Consider the following 25,395-nt stretch of genomic DNA (forward strand, 5'->3'; position numbering starts at 1 on the left):
AGCATAGAATGCCCACTCAGATCACACCCTGACCAAACAAAACATATAAACATACAAAGCAAACTATGGTCAGGGGGTGACACCTGCTCCAAAACCGCCATAAAAAAAGCCAGACTACGGTTTGCAACTGCACATGGGGACAAAGATAGTAGTTTTTGGAGAAATGTCCTCTGGTCTGATGAAACAAAAATAGAACTGTTTGGACATTATGACCATCGTTATGTTTGGAGGAAAAAGGGGGAGCTGAAGAAAACAATCCTAACCGTGAAGCATGGGGGTGGCAGCATCATATTGTGAGGGTACTTTGCTACAAAAGGGACTGGTGCACTTCACAAAATAGGTGGCATCATGAGGGAGGGAAATTATGTGGATATATTGAAGCAACATCTCAAGACATCAGTCAGGAAGTTAAAGCTTGGTTGAAAATGGGCCTTCCAAATGGACAATGACCCCAAGCATACTTCCAAAGTTGTGGCAAAATGGCTTAAGGACAACAAAGTCAAGGTTTTAGAGTGGCCATCACAAACCCTGACCTCAATCCCATAGAAGATTTGTGGGCAGAACTACAAAAGTGTGTGCGAGCAAAGAGGCCTACAAACCTGACTCAGTTACACCAGCTCTGTCAGGAGGAATGGGCCAAAATTCACCCAACTTATTGTGCGAAGCTTGTGGAAAGCTACCTGAAACGTATGACCCAAGTTAAACTATTTAAATGCAATGCGACCAAATACTAATTGAGTGTATGTAAACCGACTGGGAATGTGATGAAAGAAATAAAAGCTGAAATAAATCATTCTCTACTATTATTCTGGCATTTCACATTCTTAAAATAAAGTGGTGATCCTAACTGACCAAAGACAGGGAATGATTACTAGGATTAAATAGGAATTGTGAAAAACTGAGTTTAAATGTAATTGGATAAGGTGTATGTGAACTTCCGACTTCAACTATATAATCCACCTAAACTTGGCCTAACTGAAATATGAAAAGTATCAATGAAATGATCAGCCTATTGTTCTGGCAAAGATGAGTCTCTACCCTGATGAAGAAAGCTTGTCTGTCGAAACGTTGGACATAAAAAAAGAAAAATAAATGTTTTTGCATCTGAGCTCCGAGGTTGTGCGTGCGGCTCTCCTTCATTTTTCAAAGATGAGCCTGTAGCAGATTGATTAATGTAGGAAAATGAAGTTCTTTCTTTCTGGTCACTAATCTGGATATGTGCGCCTGCCTTTGAGCGCAATGCCGATGACTGGTCTTTGGTTAACTGTCAGGACGCTCAATTTTTGGGAACTGAAGCACAGATTACAATCATTTGGTGCAACGCCGTAGGCTTAGGATAGTGACCAGTTCGAATAACCAAGGGTATGAATATAAAATACAAACGGTGGTCTGTCATTTTTATGTATTTTCCAATTCAGTTTCACACTCACCCCAAAAACCTTCTCAGTGTGCTACTATAGCTCACACAACCTGTGTTGATTGACGGTTTGCTGGTCCAATCAGAGGGACGAGTGTGCATTTCACTAGCAAATCTTATTTGTTGTTGTTGCAAGTGCGATACTGAATGAGTGACACAAAACAAGTGACCAAACATTACAAAACCTGGCCAGATAAGTTATCAGTCTCAAGTCTAAGTCGAGTCCCAAGTCTTGAGGCTCCAAGTCGAAGTCAAGTCTCAAGTTGTTTTATTTTCTATGAAGTTGACTCTCAAGTCATCAAATCTGTGACTTAAACCTGACTCGAATTCATGTCATGTGACTCGAGTCCACACCTCTGGTTTTGTGTGTGTATTCTGTCATAGGTCTCCACAATGCTACTACTAGGGTCTGTGTGGGTGTATTCTCATAGGTCCCCACAAAGCTTATCTTTCTCTCTCAGTGTGTGTGTGTGTTTGTGTGTGTGTGTGGCATTACCTTGAAGGATTGAACAAAGGTCCAGAGCAGGATGCGGATGGTCTCTCCCTGCCGGAGCAGTTTGATGAGCCTGGCAGCCCTGAACAGTCTCAGGAAACTCAAGTTGATGAAGTTATTCTATAACACCCACAGTATGACCAGACACGAGAGAGAGAGAGAGAGAGAGAGAGAGAGAGAGAGAGAGAGAGAGAGAGAGAGAAATGGGAGGGGTGAGGGGTAGAAAGAAGGAGAGATGGAAAAAGGGGGAAGAGTGGGATGAAAAGATAGAGGCAGAGACAAATAGAAGGAGAGAAGTGTGGAGAAAAGGAGGTACAGGGTAGAGAGGAGAAGCTTATCACTTGCCATGCAATGTTAGATAACTATTTCCTGTCCTAAAACAAACCAAACCATAAAAGCAGGGGAAAAGTTCAAAACCAAACTGAGGAGGATTCAAAACCAACAGAAAGGCAACCAAACAGAACTGGAATCGAATGCAAACCAAACCAAAAAATTCAAGGCTTGTAACAGGCTCGGGCATATCCAAGGAGTTAGAAGAAGGGAATCAATACAGGGGAAAGGAAAATCATATGTTTTCAAAACCTAACCATTGTCACCCAATTGGGGCAGTAAGTAGTAGCAGTAGGTACAAAGTAGTAGTAGTAGTACTAGTTTGTAGTAGTAGTAGTAGTTGGTTGTAGTGGTGGTAGTAGTAGTACTAGTATTAGTAGTAGTAGTAGCTCGAAGTAGTAGTAATAGTTGGTAGTACTGGTAGTAGTAGTAGTTTGTAGTAATAGTAGTAGTAGTACTAGTATTAGTAGTAGTAGTAGCTTGAAGTAGTAGTAGTGGTTGGTAGTAGTGGTAGTAGTAGTCAAAGTAGTTTGTAGCTGGTAGTAGTGGTAGTAGAAATAGTAGTAGTTTGTAGTAGTAGTAGGACCCCACAATGCTCAGATATAATGGCGCAGGAGGGGATGGCTCCTAATCAACTGTGCTATTTTATTAGATTTTTTCTCATTGTTTGTAACTTATTTTGTACATAATTTGCTGCTACCGTCTCTAATGACCGAAAAGAGCTTCTAGACATCAGTACAACGATTACTAACCTCGAACTGAAGAAAGATTTTTTTCTGCTTTGTCAAGACAAGGCCCAAATCCCCGTCATCAGTGTGAAGAAAAGACGGAGAAAAGGGGGAGAAGGGCAATGTGCCTTGTAGGAATTTGCCGAAGAGTAGATAAACCACCGCTACCCTCCATATTATTGGTCAGCATGCAATTATTGGAAAACAAACGGGACAATCTAAGATTAAGACTATCCTACCAACGGCACATTAAAACTGTAATATCTTATGTTTCACCGAGGCGTGGCTGAATGACGAAATGTATAATATAGAGCTGGATGGCTTCTCCATGCATCAGCAGGACAGAGCAGCTACGTCTGGTAAGACGAGGGGCAGAGGTGTATACTTGTCAATAACTGCTGGTGCGCGATGTCTAATATTAAAGAAGTCTCAAGGTAGTGCATGCCTGAGATAGAATACCTCATGATAAGCAGTAGAACACACTATCTACCAAGAGAGTTCTCGTCTATATTATTCGTAGCCGTCTATTTACCACCACAAACTGATGCTGGCACTAAGACCGCACTCAACGAGCTGTATAAGGCCATAAGCAAAAAAGAAAATGCTCATCCAGAAGCGGCGCTCCTAGTGGCCGGGGACTTTAATGCAGGCAAATTTAAATCTGTTTTACCTCATTTATACCAGCATGTTAAATGTACAACCAGAAGAAAACAACTCTAGACCACCTTTACTCCACACACAGAGATGAATAGAAAGCTCTCCCTCGCCATCCATGTGGCAAATCTGACCATAATTATATCCTCCTGATTCCTGCTTACAAGCAAAAACTAAAGCAGAAAGTACGAGTCACTCACTCAATAAGGAAGTGGTCAGATGATGCGGATGATACGCTACAGGACTGTTTTACTAGCACAGACTGGAATATGTTCCGGGATTCATCCAATGGCATTTAGGAGTACACCACCTCAGTCTCTGGCTTCATCAATAAGTGCATCGACGACGACATCCCCACAGTGACCGTACGTACATTTCCCAACCAGAAGCCAAGGATTACAGGCAACATCCGCACTGAGCTAAAGGCTAGAGCTCCGGCTCCGGCTCCGGCTCAAGGAGTGGGACACTTATCCAGACGCTTATAAGAAATCCCGCTATGCCCTCAAACGAACCATCAAACAGGCAAAGTGGAAGTACAAAATTGAATCCTACTACATCGGCTCTGATGCTCATCAGATGTGACAGGGCTTGAAAAATATTACAGACTACAAAGGGAAACCCAGCCGGGAGCTGCCCAGTTACGCGAGCCTACCAGATGAGCTAAATTACTTTTATCCTCGCTTTGAGTTAAGCAACACTGAAGCATGACTGAGAGCACCAGATGTTCCAGACAACTGTGGGATCATACTTTCCGCAGCTGATTTGAGTAAGACCTTTAAACAGGGCAACATTCACAATTACCTCAACTAACCTGTACCCCCGCACATTGACTCGGTACCAGTACCCCCTGTATATAGCCTCTTTATTGTTATGTAATTTTCTTTACTTATTTAAAAAAAATACTTTAGTTTATTTAGTAAATATTTTCTTAACTCTATTTGAACTGCATTGTTGGTCAACGGCTTGTAAGTTAGCATTTCACGGTATTCAGTGCATGTTTTTAATTTTAATTGTATTTATGTAACCTTTATTTAACTAGGCAAGTCAGTTAAGAACAAATTCTTATTTACAATGACGGCCTACCCGGGAACCGTGGGTTAACTGCAACCTTTCGGTAACTGGCCCAACGCTCTAACCACTAGGCTACCTGCCGCCCCCCACATGAGGCTACCTGCCACATGTGATGAATTAAATTGGATTTGATTTGAGTAGTAGTAGCAGTAGTATGAGTAGTAGTATTAGTAGCAGTACTAGCAGTAGTAGTAGTAGTAGTAGTAAATAGTAATAGTAGTAGTAATAGTAGCAGCAGTAGTAGTAGTTAGTGGTAGTAGTAGTTAGTAGTAGTAGTAGTAGTAGTAGATAGTAGTAGTAGTAGTGGTAGTGGGTGCGGGGAACCGTTTTTATTATAAATACAACCAAATGCACTGATCCTCAAGGCAAACGCACCACCGCACAATATGGAGCTAGCTAGATCCCAGCAAGTTAACCACGTGTCAACGCAACGCAGCAAAGCTGACAGCTCTCCTCCACAAGGGATTGGCTCGTTTTAGTGCTGTGACACTATAAAGTCAGGTTCGATTCCATTTCAGTTCACTCAATTCAGGGGATAAAATGAGACAACATTTAATTAATAAAATTGAAAATTGTCCACTGTTGCTTTAAGAGGACTCCTGAATTTCAAGTCACCTCCTGAAATAACAGTATTTACATGGAATTGAACCCAACCTTTTTTGCATCACAGTCAGAGAAAGGGGAGGGGGAGTGGGGTTCTGGGTTGAAGGACAAACTGCAAATATATTGATGATATTTAGAAATCTAATTGTTACAAAGTTCTAATGTTGATATAACAGTGATAGCATTACTATAACTCCATATTCATAGGGCGAATCATACGACTTCGTCTTGCTCAAATTATTACACACTTAATGGTGAAAGCATTTGTAAAAACCACTACAGAAATAAAACTGTACTTGATCAATGTAAACTATGTGTGTGATGCTCACTGTCCTATTTGATTACTGTAAACTATGTTTGTGATGCTCACGGTCCTATGATGTGCATGGTCCTTCAACCCTCTACCAAGGGAAGGGTTCTGGGTTAGAGAGGGCTTGGCAGTAGGCACATTCAGCTCCCATCAAGAGCATGTTCACTATGGCATTGCAACACAAGCCTATGTGGGTGTATTTATTAGGCTATGTACTGTTGTGTGTGTGTCTATGTGTGTGTAGGTCAGTGTCCATGTATGTCTGGGTGTGTTTAACTTATGTGTATATGAGTAGTATACGTGTGTGCCATCCCTGCCAGAGACATGCAGTGGGGCAGCATGCACCGTAGCCCGGTCCGCCATGGGTGAAGCTTTAGACCCAGTCACTCTGTGTACTCCTGTCACACCTTACTCCCCTGGCTCTCACAGACACTAGTGTGTGTGTGTGTGTGTGTGTGTGTGTGTGTGTGTGTGTGTGTGTGTGTGTGTGTGTGTGTGTGTGTGTGTGTGTGTGTGTGTGTGTGTGTGTGTGTGACTGCTTTTAAGGAATGTGAGCAGTGGTGCATGTCTAGTGATTGTGAGAGTATTGTCCAGGCTGTGTCCTAATAGGCTTGACCAGCTTCCGTTCCTTTCCTACATTACCACAGATCTGATAGAATACTTTTACAGCACATTTGTTCTTCCTTCTCTCCTTGAAATAATCACTGATCGAACATGATCAGATTAGCGAGAGCAGGAGTTCCACCACATAGCTACATAAAGGTAACTGCCAAAATAGAGGAAACACCAACGTAAAGCGTTGTAGTAGGGTGTTGGGCCACCACGAGCTGCCAGAACAGCTTCAATGTGCCTTGGCATAGATTCTACAAGTGTCTGGAACTCTATTGGAGGGATGCAATGCCATTCTTCCATGAGACAATTCCATTAGTCCTGTCTCAGGCGTCGCTCCATTTTCATGCTAAACAAACCATTCAGTGACCACTCATGCCCTGTGGATGGGGGTATTGTCATCCTGGAAGAGGTCACTCCCATCAAGACAGAAAGGTTGAAGGGGAGCATTCAGAAAGGCTGTGTATTTATTGCCGTTTACCTTGCCCTCTAAAGGGATGAGTGGACCATGCCAGGAAAAGGCCCCCCACACCATAACAGAGCTGCCAGAAGCCTCATTTACTCAAGTGTTTCCTTTATTTTGGATCAGATCAGTCAGATCAGAGCTGTGATCACTTCAAGGAAGGGATGAAGGAAGGATGCATTTGAACAGTATTAAATCAGAACCTGAAGGGTATTAGGACAATGACTACTGGCCAATTCCAAATTGACCTGAAGCCCCTCTAGGTCTAGCACGTGTAGATCTGAAAGCATTGGATTGGTATCAGTAATCTGACAACGAACCCATCCAGATAGGCTAGGTGGAATATTAGCTAAATCCTATCTGATCCTTTTAGATCTATACAAGGGGTAGTCCATTTGGGATTGGTCGAATGTCTCTGTCCGGTGACAGGGAGCAGGAGGTCAGTCGAGTCATCTTGTCAAACCTGGGTCAGAGATCAAAGGTCAGGGGTCACTGCCAGGGTGAGGAGTCGAGCAACATGCATCACCACAGCCACACCAGGAAATGGATGCAGTAATTAAAGTATCTCCAAAAAAGTACAAACCATCTACATGTGGATGTTGCAGATGACATGGTTTATAGCGGCATTTTTGGAGGTTGATTTAACAAAGAGTGCGATTGGCCAGGCCAGGTTTCATGGATGGACACATAGTGCATTTTGATTGGATGAATTCGTCAGAAGGGAGAGGGACGAAGTAGTTGCCATTAAGTAGCGTAGAGTTAAAGAAAGCATGTAAAAAAAGATAAAACAGGAAATGAATCGTCATTATGTACACTCATTATTACTGAGTTCAGTCATAACACTGCCTCCATACATACAACAGCAGGGATATCAACGACTAGGAAACAGATGAAGTTCAAAAAATATATTATGAGATTACTCCTAACATGAGATTACTCCAAACATGAGATTACTTTTAACACGAGATTACTCCTAACATGAGATTACTTTTAACATGAGATTACTTTTAACATCCACACACTAACAAGCTTCCATTGGACTGCGAGGAAAATGAACATGATTGTCAAGTCGTGTGTTTGAATCAGCGCAATGGCAACTACAGCTTTAATTTGAGCTGACCCAAATTAAAGGCTGCTTTGATGGACTACCACTGGACTGATCCAAGAACAGGGCTTGCTTTTTCATGTTCAAAAGTCCCTCTTGATCAAATGGTGTCTCGGACTGGTCTGAGGTCAGTTTAGAGAAGAGGAACCAATTCCAACTGATTCTTATGCCATTAACATCCACTGCCAGTAAGACCTGGTAGGACGGTTTATAGAGCATAGTTGGGGACAGGAGTTTTTCCTCACCATAAGAACTGACAGGAGAAACGAGGGTCTAGTTCAAGTCATGTAGTCAGGAAAACCTCTTGCCACTACTAAGATATTATGTAATCTGATTTAATTTCTATGATTATGCCTGTGGTCACCAACCTTTGTCATGCAGAGCTACATGATGTTCAAGCTTTTGTTCCAGCCCAGCAGTAACACACCTGATTCAACCAATCATCCAATCAAGGTCCCAATGAGGAGTTAAAGGTTTAATCAGATCTGTTGGTGCTGGGCTGGTTATAAAACATATAGCTCTCCAGGACCTGGGTTGATAGAGTTTTTACTGGAAACAAAGGTATAGCTGTCAGGACTGTCTCAGAGACACACAACATTCAAAAACAATATTCATATTTCATAATATGGTTTATAAAGGCATTACAACACATACACACTCGCAAGCACGCACGCACATGCGCACACACCACATTACCTGCCTGAATAACTAGTGTGTCTACCTCATTGGCTCATTGGCCTCATTTTTCACTATCCAACTGGTTGCTAAGTGGTTGCCTGGCTAGAGGAACAGTCCGATTGGCCAGATTGTTTTGAGGCTGGTTATTTGATTGGCTGTCAGGTTGCCTAGCAGATTAGTAGAGTAGTCTGTGTGTGTGTGTGTGTGTGTGTGTGTGTGTGTGTGTGTGTGTGTGTGTGTGTGTGTGTGTGTGTGTGTGTGTGTGTGTGTGTGTGTGTGTGTGTGTGTGTGTGTGTGTGTGTGTGAGTGTTAGTCTCCTGAGTATTGTCAGTGGTGGCTGGGCTACCATGATCCAGGTCTCTGTGCTCTGCTCTCCACCAACTGGGACAATTATGTAAAGCTTTCAAAATATGTTCATGCTTCACTGAGCAATGCAAGATCCTGTACACTACAGTCTCTGCCTTTCTCTCTGCTTCTCTATGTGCCCCTGCTCTCTTTCTATCTGCCCCCTCCCCCTTCTCTCCTCTCTCTCTCTCTCTCTCTCTCTCTCTCTCTCTCTCTCTCTCTCTCTCTCTCTCTCTCTCTCTATCACTACCTCTCTCTCTCTCTGCCTGTCTCACTCTCTCTTCCTCTCTCTTCCCCTTACTCTCACTCTCTCTCCCCCTTACTCTCTCTCTCTCTGCCTCTCTCTCTCTCTCTCTCTACCTCTCTCTCTCTCTCTCTGCCTCTGTCACTCTCCCACTCATTCCACTGAACTTGCTGACACACCATTTCCCTTTCCCACTGTTAATTCCCCCTGCCTCCTCACTTACCCCGAGCTCAGTCACTAAAATATCTGTAATGCTGCCCAGGACTGTCACACAGTCAAAAATGTTCCAGGCATCTTTGAAGTAATTCTGTGGGCAGAAGAGAAAGAGGGAGGGGGAAGGGAGGGAAACAAAGAAAGAAAGGAAAGAGATTGATGAGAGAAAGGATGAAAAAGTTGAGTCAGTGTCAGACGACAACAGGCCATAGATTAGACGAGATAAAATTAACGCCAGTTATGCCATATTGAAGTCATTCCAGCAACATATATGACTAGAGTCTGAGAGAAAGAGAGTTAGTTGGTTGGCTTGTTGGTTGGTTGGTTGGTTGGTTGGTTGGTTGGTTGGTTGGTTGGCTGGTTGGTTGGCTGGTTGGCTGGTTGGCTGGTTGGCTGGTTGGTTGGTTGGTTGGTTGGTTGGTTGGTTGGCTGGTTGGCTGGTTGGCTGGTTGGTTGGTTGAAAAGGAGAAGGGATGACAGGATTGTGGTACATACTGTATTGTGACTGCTGCTGCAGTAGAAGCCCTTTGTTGGGTGCCATGTATAAGCCTGCAGCCAAACTGTGCATGAGGACAGCACTAATTAAAACACCATACTCTCTGTGCATGAGGACAGCACTAATTAAAACACCATACTCTCTGTGCATTAGGACAGCACTAATTAAAACACCATACTCTCTGTGCATTAGGACAGAACTAATTAAAACACCATACTCTCTGTGCATGAGGACAGCACTAATTAAAACACCATACTCTCTGTGCATGAGGACAGCACTAATTAAAACACCATACTCTCTGTGCATTAGGACAGCACTAATTAAAACACCATACTCTCTGTGCATTAGGACAGAACTAATTAAAACACCATACTCTCTGTGCATTAGGACAGAACTAATTAAAACACCATACTCTCTGTGCATGAGGACAGAACTAATTAAAACACCATACTCTCTGTGCATGAGGACAGCACTAATTAAAACACCATACTCTCTGTGCATTAGGACAGCACTAATTAAAACACCATACTCTCTGTGCATTAGGACAGAACTAATTAAAACACCATACTCTCTGTGCATTAGGACAGAACTAATTAAAACACCATACTCTCTGTGCATGAGGACAGCACTAATTAAAACACCATACTCTCTGTGCATTAGGACAGCACTAATTAAAACACCATACTCTCTGTGCATGAGGACAGCACTAATTAAAACACCATACTCTCTGTGCATTAGGACAGCACTAATTAAAACACCATACTCTCTGTGCATTAGGACAGAACTAATTAAAACACCATACTCTCTGTGCATTAGGACAGAACTAATTAAAACACCATACTCTCTGTGCATTAGGACAGCACTAATTAAAACACCATACTCTCTGTGCATTAGGACAGAACTAATTAAAACACCATACTCTCTGTGCATTAGGACAGAACTAATTAAAACACCATACTCTCTGTGCATTAGGACAGAACTAATTAAAACACCATACTCTCTGTGCATTAGGACAGAACTAATTAAAACACCATACTCTCTGTGCATGAGGACAGCACTAATTAAAACACCATACTCTCTGTGCATGAGGACAGCACTAATTAAAACACCATACTCTCTGTGCATTAGGACAGCACTAATTAAAACACCATACTCTCTGTGCATTAGGACAGAACTAATTAAAACACCATACTCTCTGTGCATTAGGACAGAACTAATTAAAACACCATACTCTCTGTGCATTAGGACAGCACTAATTAAAACACCATACTCTCTGTGCATTAGGACAGAACTAATTAAAACACCATACTCTCTGTGCATTAGGACAGAACTAATTAAAACACCATACTCTCTGTGCATTAGGACAGAACTAATTAAAACACCATACTCTCTGTGCATTAGGACAGCACTAATTAAAACACCATACTCTCTGTGCATTAGGACAGAACTAATTAAAACACCATACTCTCTGTGCATTAGGACAGAACTAATTAAAACACCATACTCTCTGTGCATTAGGACATAACTAATTAATACACCATACTCTCTGTGCATTAGGACAGAACTAATTAAAACACCATACTCTCTGTGCATTAGGACAGAACTAATTAAAACACCATACTCTCTGTGCATTAGGACAGAACTAATTAAAACACCATACTCTCTGTGCATTAGCACAGCACTAATTAAAACACCATACTCTCTGTGCATTAGGACATAACTAATTAAAACACCATACTCTCTGTGCATTAGGACAGCACTAATTAAAACACCATACTCTCTGTGCATTAGGACAGAACTAATTAAAACACCATACTCTCTGTGCATTAGGACAGACCTAATTAAAACACCATACTCTCTGTGCATTAGGACAGAACTAATTAAAACACCATACTCTCTGTGCATGAGGACAGCACTAATTAAAACACCATACTCGCTGTGCATTAGGACAGACCTAATTAAAACACCATACTCTCTGTGCATGAGGACAGAACTAATTAAAACACCATACTCTCTGTGCATTAGGACAGCACTAATTAAAACACCATACTCTCTGTGCATTAGGACAGAACTAATTAAAACACCATACTCTCTGTGCATTAGGACAGCACTAATTAAAACACCATACTCTCTGTGCATTAGGACAGAACTAATTAAAACACCATACGCTCTGTGCCACCATACGCTCTGTGCATTAGGACAGAACTAAATAAAACACCATACTCTCGGTGCATTAGGACAGAACTAATTAAAACACCATACTCTCTGTGCATTAGGACAGAACTAATTAAAACACCATACTCTCTGTGCATTAGGACAGAACTAATTAAAACACCATACTCTCTGTGCATTAGGACAGAACTAATTAAAACACCATACTCTCTGTGCATTAGGACAGACCTAATTAAAACACCATACTCTCTGTGCATTAGGACAGAACTAATTAAAACACCATACTCTCTGTGCATGAGGACAGCACTAATTAAAACACCATACTCTCTGTGCATTAGGACAGACCTAATTAAAACACCATACTCTCTGTGCATGAGGACAGAACTAATTAAAACACCATACTCTCTGTGCATTAGGACAGACCTAATTAAAACACCATACTCTCTGTGCATTAGGACAGCACTAATTAAAACACCATACTCTCTGTGCATTAGGACAGAACTAATTAAAACACCATACTCTCTGTGCATTAGGACAGCACTAATTAAAACACCATACTCTCTGTGCATTAGGACAGAACTAATTAAAACACCATACGCTCTGTGCATTAGGACAGAACTAAATAAAACACCATACTCTCGGTGCATTAGGACAGAACTAATTAAAACACCATACTCTCTGTGCATTAGGACAGAACTAATTAAAACACCATACGCTCTGTGCATTAGGACAGAACTAAATAAAACACCATACTCTCTGTGCATTAGGACAGCACTAATTAAAACACCATACTCTCTGTGCATTAGGACAGCACTAATTAAAACACCATACTCTCTGTGCATTAGGACAGAACTAATTAAAACACCATACTCTCTGTGCATTAGGACAGAACTAATTAAAACACCATACTCTCTGTGCATTAGGACAGAACTAAATAAAACACCATATTCTCTGTGCATTAGGACAGAACTAATTAAAACACCATACTCTCTGTGCATTAGGACAGAACTAATTAAAACACCATACTCTCTGTGCATTAGGACAGAACTAATTAAAACACCATACTCTCTGTGCATTAGGACAGAACTAAATAAAACACCATATTCTCTGTGCATTAGGACAGAACTAATTAAAACACCATACTCTCTGTGCATTAGGACAGAACTAAATAAAACACCATACTCTCGGTGCATTAGGACAGAACTAATTAAAACACCATACTCTCTGTGCATTAGGACAGAACTAATTAAAACACCATACTCTCTGTGCATTAGGACAGAACTAATTAAAACACCATACTCTCTGTGCATTAGGACAGAACTAATTAAAGCACAATACTCTGTGCATTTTCACTAGGCATGTACACTGCCGATTTTGCCGGTTTTCCTACTTACAAAGCATGTAGAGGTCTGTAATTTTTATCATAGGTACACTTCAACTGTGAGAGACGGAATCTAAAAAAAAAAAAATCCAGAAAATCACATTGTATGATTTTTAAGTAATTCATTAGCATTTTATTGCATGACATAAGTATTTCATCACCTACCAACCAGTAAGAATTCCGGCTCTCACAGATCTGTTCATTTTTCTTTAAGAAGTCCTCCTGTTCTCCACTCATTACCTGTATTAACTGCACCTGTTTGAACTCGTTACCTGTATAAAAGACACCTGTCCACACACTCAATCAAACAGACTCCAACCTCTCCACAATGGCCAAGACCAGAGCTGTGTAAGGACATCAGGGATACAATTGTAGACCTGCACAAGGCTGGGATGGGCTACAGGACAATAGGCAAGCAGCTTGATTAGAAGGCAACAACTGTTGGCGCAATTATTAGAAAATGGAAGAAGTTCAAGATGACGGTCAATCCCCCTCGGTCTGGGGCTCCATGCAAGATCTCACCTCGTGGGGCATCAATGATCATGAGGAAGGTGAGGGATCAGCCCAGAACTACACGGCAGGACCTGGTCAATGACCTGAAGAGAGCTGGGACCACAGTCTCAAAGAAAACAATTAGTAACACACTACGCCATCATGGATTAAAATCCTGCAGCGCACGCAAGGTCCCCCTGCTCAAGCCAGCGCATGTCCAGGCCCGTCTGAAGTTTGCCAATGACCATCTGGATGATCCAGAGGAGGAATGGGAGAAGGTCATGTGGTCTGATGAGACAAACATTTAGCTTTTTGGTCTAAACTCCACTCACCGTGTTTGGAGGAAGAAGAAGGATGAGTACAACCCCAAGAACAACATCCCAACCGTGAAGCATGGAGGTGGAAACATCATTCTTTGGGGATGCTTTTCTGCAAAGGGGACAGGACGACTGCACCGTATTGAGGGGAGGATGGATGGGGCCATGTATCGCGAGATCTTGGCCAACAACCTCCTTCCCTCAGTAAGAGCATTGAAGATGGGTCGTGGCTGGATCTTCCAGCATGACAACGACCCAAAACACACAGCCAGGGCAATGAAGTAGTGGCTCCGTAACAAGCATCTCAAGGTCCTGTAGTGGCCTAGCTAGTCTCCAGACCTAAACCCAATAGAACATCTTTGAAGGGAGCTGAAAGTCCGTATTGCCCAGCGACAGCCACGAAACCTGAAGGATCTGGAGACGGTCTGTATGGAGGATTGGGCCAAAATCCCTGCTGCAGTGTGTGCAAACCTGATCAAGAACTACAGGAAACGTATGATCTCTGTAATTGCAAACAAAGGTTTTTGTACCAAATATTAAGTTCTGCTTTTCCTATGTATCAAATACTTATGTCATGCAATATTAATTACTTAAAAATCATACAATGTGATTTTCTGGATTTTTGTTTTAGATTCCGTCTCTCACAGTTGAAGTGTACCTATGATAAAAAATTACAGACCTCTACATGCTTTGTAAGTAGGAAAACATGCAAAATTGGCAGTGTTTCAAATACTTGTTCTCCCCACTGTATGTCTGTGTGTGTATTGATCTGTGTGTGTATTTACCTGTGTGTATTTACCTGTGTGTGTCCTCTTTGTTCCTGTTCCACTAAATCTTTACCATCCCTAAAATCCTTGACTCTCTTTTATTAGTCTCTCTCTCTCTCTCTCTCTCTGCATGTTGGGAGTGTTTGGTGCATGCTGGGAATTGTATGAGCGAGTGCGAGTGTTATCTGGACTTTCCTTTTCTTGATGGTTTGCCTTTTTCTATGCATGATTAAGATTATTATTGTTTTTATTCTTGTGGTAGTATTAAGTATATTGTATTAGTCGGAATTGCCCTGGTTTTGGCGGGGATGGTGACCCACATGGGAACGTCGCCCCTGTCACTTCAGCACGGCTTTAGGTGTGTTACTGAAGCTACTGTCACTGTGGAGGAGTTTCTGGCCGCCGTAGGAGAGAAGGTAGGATACGAGAATGTTGCTTATGCGTCACGGATGAATAAAGCGGTGGTGGTATTTCTTAAAGAAGAGTGTCTTGTTTTTCTCCGTCAACAAGGGTAACGATTTCGAATGTACCGTCGTTTATTCCCAATGAGCTATTGAAGCGCGAGTTATTGCAGTTTGAAAAGTTTGCAAGATCAATTAAGATTGTCCCATTGGGTTGCAAATACCCGGCTTTGAAACAGGTTATGTCGTTTCAAACACCCGGCTTTGAAACAGGTTATGTCGTTTCTAACACCCGGCTTTGAAACAGGTTATGTCGTTTCAAACACCCGTCTTTGAAACAGGTTATGTCATTTCAAACACCCAGCTCTGAAACAGGTTATGTCGTTTCAAACACCCGGCTTTGAAACAGGTTATGTCGTTTCAAACACCCAGCTTTGAAACAGGTTATGTCGTTTCAAACACCCGGCTTTGAAACAGGTTATGTCGTTTCAAACACCCAGCTTTGAAACAGGTTATGTCGTTTCAAACACCCGGCTTTGAAACAGGTTATGTCGTTTCAAACACCCGGCTTTGAAACAGGTTATGTCGTTTCTAACACCCGGCTTTGAAACAGGTTATGTCGTTTCAAACACCCGTCTTTGAAACAGGTTATGTCATTTCAAACACCCAGCTCTGAAACAGGTTATGTCGTTTCAAACACCCGGCTTTGAAACAGGTTATGTCGTTTCAAACACCCGGCTTTGAAACAGGTTATGTCGTTTCAAACACCCAGCTTTGAAACAGGTTATGTCGTTTCAAACACCCGGCTTTGAAACAGGTTATGTCGTTTCAAACACCCGGCTTTGAAACAGGTTATGTCGTTTCAAACACCCAGCTTTGAAACAGGTTATGTCGTTTCAAACACCCGGCTTTGAAACAGGTTATGTCGTTTCAAACACCCGGCTTTGAAACAGGTTATGTCGTTTCAAACACCCGGCTTTGAAACAGGTTATGTCGTTTCAAACACCCGGCTTTGAAACAGGTTATGTCGTTTCAAACACCCGGCTTTGAAACAGGTTATGTCGTTTCAAACACCCGGCTTTGAAACAGGTTATGTCGTTTCAAACACCCGGCTTTGAAACAGGTTATGTCGTTTCAAACACCCGGCTTTGAAACAGGTTATGTTGTTTCAAACACCCGGCTTTGAAACAGGTTATGTCTTTTCGGCGACAGGTGTTTATGTTTTTAGACTCAACAGAGTCTGAAACTCTGGCACATCTGTTCTTACAGTGTCCCAGGTTGGTCGGGATGACTGACCTGATCACTAGCTGGTTCTCTGCTCTGGGAGAGGTTTTCTCTTCTCAACAGTTTATATTTTGGGCCAAAGTACAGGTTTAGTCGAAGGGGTGTAGTTCTCTTGCTTAATTTTGTGTCAGGGACAGCTACATTAGCAATATGGAAGACACGAAAGAACAGTATTTGGGGACAGGGGTCTGCGGGTGTGGTGGGAATGCTGGAGGGGATGTTGGCAGCGAGACTAAGGATGGAGTTTGCCTATTACAAAATGGTTAAAAACATTGATCTGTTTATGAGTATATGGGGTATTCAGAGGCTGTTGTGTAGAGTTAGTGTGGAGGAAGATTTGGTGTTGTGTTTTTAATTGATGTGTAACCACGGTTTTGTTTGAGTGTTTATTGTGTTGAGGGTTCCCAGACCCAATACATGTTATTTAAATCTAAAAGCATTCTCTCTCTCGCACTCTCTCTCTCGCACTCTCTCTCTCTCTCTCTCTCCCTCTTTCTCTCTCGCTCGCACTCTCTCTCTCGCACTCTCTCTCTCTCCCTTTATCTCTCTCTCTCTCTCCTCTAATTATTCCCCCTCTTCTCCATATATCTTCCCACCACTCTTCCTCAAACCTTTCCTCTGTGCCTTTCTCCTCTCCTTCACTCTCCTCTCACCCATCCCTCCCCATATAGCCATTTGTCTCTCTCAATACCCAGGTGACTGCTACAGTACACATAGGTTATTAACTGGGAAAAACAATAATAATCTCTATACATTTATACACATACTACCAGTAGATAGTAGATAGATAGACGGATCATTAGATTCAATGTAGTTAGTTACATGTAGATAGCTAGCTGATTAGTTACATTCTCAGATCGCTATAGGACTATACTTTGAGGGCAAGCATTGGCATGTTAGATTGATAGATTGCTTAGTTAGTTATCTGTAGTTAGTCAGTTAGTTAGTTACAACTAAAATTCATTCCTATCATCATTGGAAGACGTGTGTGACACACTTACCAGCACTCCAAAGGCGATGATCTTGAGCACACACTCCATGGAGAACAGCGAGGTGAACACGATGTTCAGGTTGGCCAGCACAGCCTCGTAGGCCGGAGAGGCTCCGTCATACTACACACATACACAAACACACACACACACACCCACAAGCACACACACATGCACAAATATTTGCACATGCATGCATATACAGATATATGCACATAGACATACACAAGTACACAGAAATGCACAATAACACAAATACAGAGACAGAAATAAATGCATAAAGGAACATGACAAATATCATCCAAACACACACAGAGACACAGACAACCACAGACAGAGAGGAAGACACATCCAAACACACACAGAGACACAGACAACCACAGACAGAGAGGAAGACACATCCAAACACACACAGAGACACAGACAACCACAGACAGAGAGGAAGACACATCCAAACACACACAGAGACACAGACAACCACAGACAGAGAGGAAGACACATCCAAACACACACAGAGACACAGACAACCACAGACAGAGAGGAAGACACATCCAAACACACACAGAGACACAGACAACCACAGACAGAGAGGAAGACACATCCAAACACACACAGAGACACAGACAACCACAGACAGAGAGGAAGACACATCCAAACACACACAGAGACACAGACAACCACAGACAGAGAGGAAGACACATCCAAACACACACAGAGACACAGACAACCACAGACAGAGAGGAAGACACATCCAGACACACACAGAGACACAGACAACCACAGATAGAGAGGAAGACACATCCAAACACACACAGAGACACAGACAACCACAGACAGAGAGGAAGACACATCCAAACACACACAGAGACACAGACAACCACAGACAGAGAGGAAGACACATCCAAACACACACAGAGACACAGACAACCACAGACAGAGAGGAAGACACATCCAAACACACACAGAGACACAGACAACCACAGACAGAGAGGAAGACACATCCAAACACACACAGAGACACAGACAACCACAGACAGAGAGGAAGACACATCCAAACACACACAGAGACACAGACAACCACAGACAGAGAGGAAGACACATCCAAACATACACAGAGACACAGACAACCACAGACAGAGAGGAAGACACATCCAAACACACACAGAGACACAGACAACCACAGACAGAGAGGAAGACACATATGAAGACAGATAGAGACACTCACACAGGTTAGCACACACAGAGGCAGAAACATTAGTTAAATCAGATAGATAGATAGATAGATAGATAGATAGATAGATAGATAGATAGATAGATAGATAGATAGATAGAGAGAGAGACTTCCGTGTTAAGTTATATGTGTGTGAGTGAAGTGAGGGTATATATGAAGTGATATAATCAGGGTGTCCAGGCTTGTTGTACCTTCATCATCAGTACGATAGTATTGAGCGCGATCATAGCCATGATTGTATACTCGAATGGCGGCGACACCACAAACTCCCACATGCGGTACTGGAAGCTTTGCTTGTTCTTAGGCATGTGTCGCGTCAACGGTTTGGCATTAATGGCGAAGTCTATGCAGCCTCTCTGGAAACACACACATACACAGACAGACAATAATGGGTTAATATCTCACTGAAAGTGCTGTGGTCTTCTATCCTGATCCTGCAAACCCACAGGCTTCTGTTCTAAAGATGAGAAGATATTCAGCAACTCTTGGTAGGACCGTTATGATGGTCCGGACCATGTCATCATTACAGCTGACATAACTTGTCATAACCTGTCATAATATGGTCATAACACTGTCATGACCCATATATGTCACCTGTTGTGACATATATTTAATTATTTTATGGCTGATTAAGACACCTACATAAGAGTGTCAAAACCCACATTTACTCAAATTATTTTTTTTCATTTCTTCCATTTGTTTGAGTTCCATTTGTTAGAAAGTTTGTAACTTAAGTCCTTTGTTGTTGTAATGAATTCTTTACAGTCATGTTTTTTTTGCCATCATATTTTAAATGTTTATTTTATTTTTTAAATTTGATTTCACCTTTATGTAACCAGGTAGGCTAGTTGAGAACAAGTTCTCATTTACAACTGCGACCTGGCCAAGATAAAGCAAAGCAGTGCGACACAAACAACAGCACAGAGTTAAACATGGAATAAACAAGCGTACAGTCAATAACACAGTCCAAAAATAAGAAAGTCTTTATACAGTGTGTGCAAATGAGGAGGTAAAGCAATAAATAGGCCATAGTAGCAAGTAATTACAATTTATCAGATTAACACTGGAGTGATAGATGAGCAGATGATGATGTGCAAGTAGAAATACTGGTGTGCAAAAGAGCAGAAAAGTAAGTAAAAACAATATGGGGATGAGGTAGGTAGATCGGATGGGCTATTTACAGATGGGCTATGTACAGCTGCAGCGATCGGTAAGCTGCTCAGATAGCTGATGTTGAAAGTTAGCGGGGGAAATATAAGTCTCCAGCTTCAGCGATTTTTGCAATTTGTTCCAGTCATTGGCAGCAGAGAACTGGAAAGAAATGAGCCAATGAGGTGTTGGCTTTGGGGATGACCAGTGAGATATACCTGCTGCTGCGCGTGCTACGGGTGTGTGTTGTTATCGTGACCAGTGAACTGAGATAAGGCGGAGCTTTGCCTAGCAAGGACTTATAGATGACCTGGAGCCAGTGGGTCTTGCGACAAATATGTAGCAAGGGCCAGCCAACGAGAGCAAACAGGTCGCAGTGGTGGGTGGTATATGGGGCTTTGGTGACAAAACGGATGGCACTGTGATAGACTGCATCCAGTTTGCTGAGGAGAGTGTTGGAGGCTAGTTTGTAAATTACATTGCCGAAGTCAAGGATCAGTAGGATAGTCAGTTTTACTAGGGTATGTTTGGCGGCGTGAGTGAAGGAGGGTTTGTTGTGAAATAGAAAGCCGATTCGAGATTTAATTTTGGATTTGAGATGTTTAATATGAGTCTGGAAGGAGAATTTAACAGTCTAGCCAGACACCTAGGTACCTGTAGTTGTCCAGATATTCTAAGTCAGAACCGTCCAGAGTAGTGATGCTAGTCGGCCAGGCGGATGCGGACAGCGAAAGGTTGAAAAGCATGCATTTATTTTTTACTAGCGTTAAAGAGTAGTTGGAGGCCATGGAAGGAGTGTTGTAATGGCATTGAAGCTCGTTTGGATGTTTGTTAACACAGTGTCCAAAGAAGGGCCAAATGTATACAGAATGGTGTCGTCTGCGTAGAGGTGGATCAGGGAATCACCCGCAGCAAGAGCGTCATCGTTGAAGTATACAGAGAAAAGTGTCTGCCCGAGTATTGAACCCTGCGGTACTAGAGACTGACAGAGGTCCATACAACAGCCCCTCTGATTTGTCTGTCTGATAAGTAGTTGGTGAACCAGGTGAGGCAGTCATTTGAGAAACCAAGGCTGTTGAGTCTGCCGATAAGAATACGGTGATTGACAGAGTCGAAAGCCTTAGCCAGGTTGATGAAGACGGCTGCACAGTACAATCTTTTATTGATGGCGGTTATGATACCGTTTAGTACCTTGAGCGTGGCTGAGGTGCACCCGTGACCATCTCAGAAACCGGACTGCACAGCGGAGAAGGTATGGTGGGATTCGAAATGGTCTGTGATCTGTTTATTAACTTAGCTTTCGAAGACTTTAGAAAGGCAGAGCGGGATGGATATAGGTCTATAACAGTTTAGGTCTAGAGTGTCACCCCCTTTGAAGAGGGGGATGACTGCGGCAGCTTTCCTATCTTTAGGGATCTCGGACAATACGAAAGAGAGGTTGAACAGACTGGTAATAGGGGTTGCAACAATGGTGGCGGATACTTTTAGAAAGAGAGGGTCCAGGTTGTCTAGCCCAGCTGATTTGTACGGGTCCAGGTTTTGCAGCTCTTTCAGAACATCTCCTATCTGGATTTGGGTGAAGGAGAAGCTGGGGTGGCTTGGGCAAGTAGCTGCGGGGGGTGCAAAGCTTTTGGCCGGAGTTGGTGTAGCCAGGAGGAAATCATGGTCTCGATTAGTGTGGATTTATCGGTGGTGACAGTTTTACCTAGCCTCAGTGCAGTGGGCAGCTGGGAGGAGATGCTCTTGTTCTCCATGGACTTTACAGTGTCCCAAAACTTTTTAGAGTTAGAGCTACAGGATGCAAATTTCTGTTTGAAAAAGCTAGCCTTTGCTTTCCTGAATGTCTGCGTATATTGGTTCCTGACTTCCCTGAACAGTTGCATATTGCGGGGACTATTCGATGCACTTTACTAGGACTAAGAAAATACACTTTATGACACTGTCAATTAGCATTATGACCATCATAATCATATAAGCCAGATAGGCATGTCACGTACATGCCCTCAGTCAAAAAGAGTGTGTCTTGTCCTGATCCTGAAATCTGCTCCTGCATTCATCAACAGAGCATTGGGGTAGATCCATGTCTGACATCAGCGTGTGCGCAATTATAATTATAATTTAACATGGTCAATTTAAAAACAATTCTACAACATACTGTAAACATACTGTTGACACGTAGTGTCACGCCTTGGTCATAGTGTTGTGTGTTTCGTTATATATTTGGTCAGGCCAGGGTGTGACATGGGTTTATTTTTTGGTATTTCGTATTGGGTTTTTGTAGTATTGGGATTGCGGCTGAGTAGGGGTGTTGCATAGAACAGGGCTCCGGGCAGCCGAGCGGAAATGGAGGAAAACTCGCCTCCCTGCGGACCTGGCATCCTTTCACTCCCTCCTCTCTACATTTTCCTCCTCTGTCTCTGCTGCTAAAGCCACTTTCTACCACTCTAAATTCCAAGCATCTGCCTCTAACCCTAGGAAGCTCTTTGCCACCTTCTCCTCCCTCCTGAATCCTCCTCCCCCTCCCCCCTCCTCCCTCTCTGCAGATGACTTCGTCAACCATTTTGAAAAGAAGGTCGACGACATCCGATCCTCGTTTGCTAAGTCAAACGACACCGCTGGTTCTGCTCACACTGCCCTACCCTGTGCTCTGACCTCTTTCTCCCCTCTCTCTCCAGATGAAATCTCGCGTCTTGTGACGGCCGGCCGCCCAACAACCTGCCCGCTTGACCCTATCCCCTCCTCTCTTCTCCAGACCTTCTCCCTTACCTCACCTCGCTCATCAACTCATCCCTGACCGCTGGCTATGTCCCTTCCGTCTTCAAGAGAGCGAGAGTTGCACCCCTTCTGAAAAAACCTACACTCGATCCCTCTGATGTCATCAACTACAGACCAGTATCCCTTCTTTCTTTTCTCTCCAAAACTCTTGAACGTGCCGTCCTTGGTCAGCTCTCCTGCTTTCTCTCTCAGAATGACCTTCTTGATCCAAATCAGTCAGGTTTCAAGACTAGTCATTCAACTGAGACTGCTCTTCTCTGTATCACGGAGGCGCTCCGCACTGCTAAAGCTAACTCTCTCTCCTCTGCTCTCATCCTTCTAGACCTATCGGCTGCCTTCGATACTGTGAACCATCAGATCCTCCTCTCCACCCTCTCCGAGTTGGGCATCTCCGGCGCGGCCCACGCTTGGATTGCGTCCTACCTGACAGGTTCGCTCCTACCAGGTGGCGTGGCGAGAATCTGTCTCCTCACCACGCTCTCTCACCACTGGTGTCCCCCAGGGCTCTGTTCTAGGCCCTCTCCTATTCTCGCTATACACCAAGTCACTTGGCTCTGTCATAACCTCACATGGTCTCTCCTATCATTGCTATGCAGACGACACACAATTAATCTTCTCCTTTCCCCCTTCTGATGACCAGGTGGCGAATCGCATCTCTGCATGTCTGGCAGACATATCAGTGTGGATGACGGATCACCACCTCAAGCTGAACCTCGGCAAGACGGAGCTGCTCTTCCTCCCGGGGAAGGACTGCCCGTTCCATGATCTCGCCATCACGGTTGACAACTCCATTGTGTCCTCCTCCCAGAGCGCTAAGAACCTTGGCGTGATCCTGGACAACACCCTGCCGTTCTCAACTAACATCAAGGCGGTGGCCCCTTCCTGTAGGTTCATGCTCTACAACATCCGCAGAGTACGACCCTGCCTCACACAGGAAGCGGCGCAGGTCCTAATCCAGGCACTTGTCATCTCCCGTCTGGATTACTGCAACTCGCTGTTGGCTGGGCTCCCTGCCTGTGCCATTAAACCCCTACAACTCATCCAGAACGCCGCAGCCCGTCTGGTGTTCAACCTTCCCAAGTTCTCTCACATCACCCCGCTCCTCCGCTCTCTCCACTGGCTTCCAGTTGAAGCTCGCATCCGCTACAAGACCATGGTGCTTGCCTACGGAGCTGTGAGGGGAACGGCACCTCAGTACCTCCAGGCTCTGATCAGGCCCTACACCCAAACAAGGGCACTGCGTTCATCCACCTCTGGCCTGCTCGCCTCCCTACCACTGAGGAAGTACAGTTCCCGCTCATCCCAGTCAAAACTGTTTGCTGCTCTGGCCCCCCAATGGTGGAACAAACTCCCCCACGACGCCAGGACAGCGGAGTCAATCACCACCTTCCGGTGACACCTGAAACCCCACCTCTTTAAGGAATACCTAGGATAGGATAAAGTAATCCTTCTCACCCCCCTTAAAAGATTTAGATGCACTATTGTAAAGTGGCTGTTCCACTGGATGTCATAAGGTGAATGCACCAATTTGTAAGTCGCTCTGGATAAGAGCGTCTGCTAAATGACTTAAATGTAAATGCATAGGCTTGGCTGCCTGAGGCGGTTCTCAATCAGAGTCAGGTGATTCTCGTTGTCTCTGATTGGGAACCGTATTTAGGTAGCCGGGGTTTCACTGTATATTTCGTGGGTGATTGTTCCTGTCTCTGTGTAGTGTTCACCAGATAGGCTGTAATAGGTTTCACGTTCCGTTTGTTGTTTTTGTATTTATTAGTTATTTCATGTATCGTTCCGTTTTTCTTCATTAAAGACATGAGTAACCACCACGCTGCATTTCGGTCCGACTTTCTTTCGACAAACGAAGAACGCCGTTACACGTAGGCTGTGGTGTAATCGGATGTTTTGCCTTGTGTGGTAGGTTTTGTGGGTTACGACACTCTTATATAGGTGTATATATCTCACAATATATGTCACAACAGGTCTAAATATATGACCATATTACAAAAGGTTATGACCGTGTCATAATGTGTTATGTCGCTTGGTGTCAAGTGTTACCGAAGTTTCCCAATGGGCGTAGACATCGATTCAACATCTATTCCACGGTGGTTCAACATCAATTCATTGAAATGACGTGGAAACAACATTGATTCAACCAGTGTGTGAAAATGTATGTTATTGTTACAACCAATGTGTTTCAGAAAATGCCTTCATCAGGCTTTTGTTCTCAGCCTAGAGCTTAAACATTTGACTCAACTATTTGAGACCTGGGGACTAGGTTACACCACTGTTGAACGCCGGCCATCTGTTCTTAAGGAGAGCATGCTAGTCACGGTCCCAACTGAGCGGTCCCAATCTCCCTTGGATGTTTTTGTCACACTCTTAAAAGCCTGGGGTTGTTACAAATAATAGCTACACATTTTTTTTTTACAATTCCCGAGTGGCGCAGTGGTCTAAGACACTGCATCTCAGTGACAAAGGAGTCACTACAGACCCTGGTTCAATTCCAGGCTGTATCATAACCGGCTGTGATTGGGACTCCCATAGAGCAGTGCACAATTGGCCCAGCGTCACCCGGGTTAGGGTTTTTGCCGGGGTTGGCCGTCATTGGAAATAAGAATTTGTTCTTAACTGACTTGCGTATGTGTATGCCTGACACTAGCTGTGATTAAATTAAATATATA

At 43.4% G+C, this 25,395-nt stretch overlaps 1 protein-coding gene across 1 annotated transcript in view; it reads right to left on the minus strand.

Annotated features, from left to right (window-relative positions):
* Positions 1-25,395, minus strand: part of LOC118374962 (voltage-dependent P/Q-type calcium channel subunit alpha-1A-like) — a 190,746-nt gene that overhangs the window by 52,890 nt on the left and 112,461 nt on the right. The window contains 4 exon segments of the mRNA XM_052519364.1: positions 1,914-2,030; positions 9,274-9,357; positions 17,575-17,685; positions 18,985-19,149. Of these exon segments, the coding sequence (XP_052375324.1) occupies positions 1,914-2,030; positions 9,274-9,357; positions 17,575-17,685; positions 18,985-19,149 (477 nt within the window).

Source organism: Oncorhynchus keta, chromosome 5, assembly GCF_023373465.1.
Source record: "Oncorhynchus keta strain PuntledgeMale-10-30-2019 chromosome 5, Oket_V2, whole genome shotgun sequence".
Taxonomy (NCBI): Eukaryota; Metazoa; Chordata; class Actinopteri; order Salmoniformes; family Salmonidae; genus Oncorhynchus; species Oncorhynchus keta.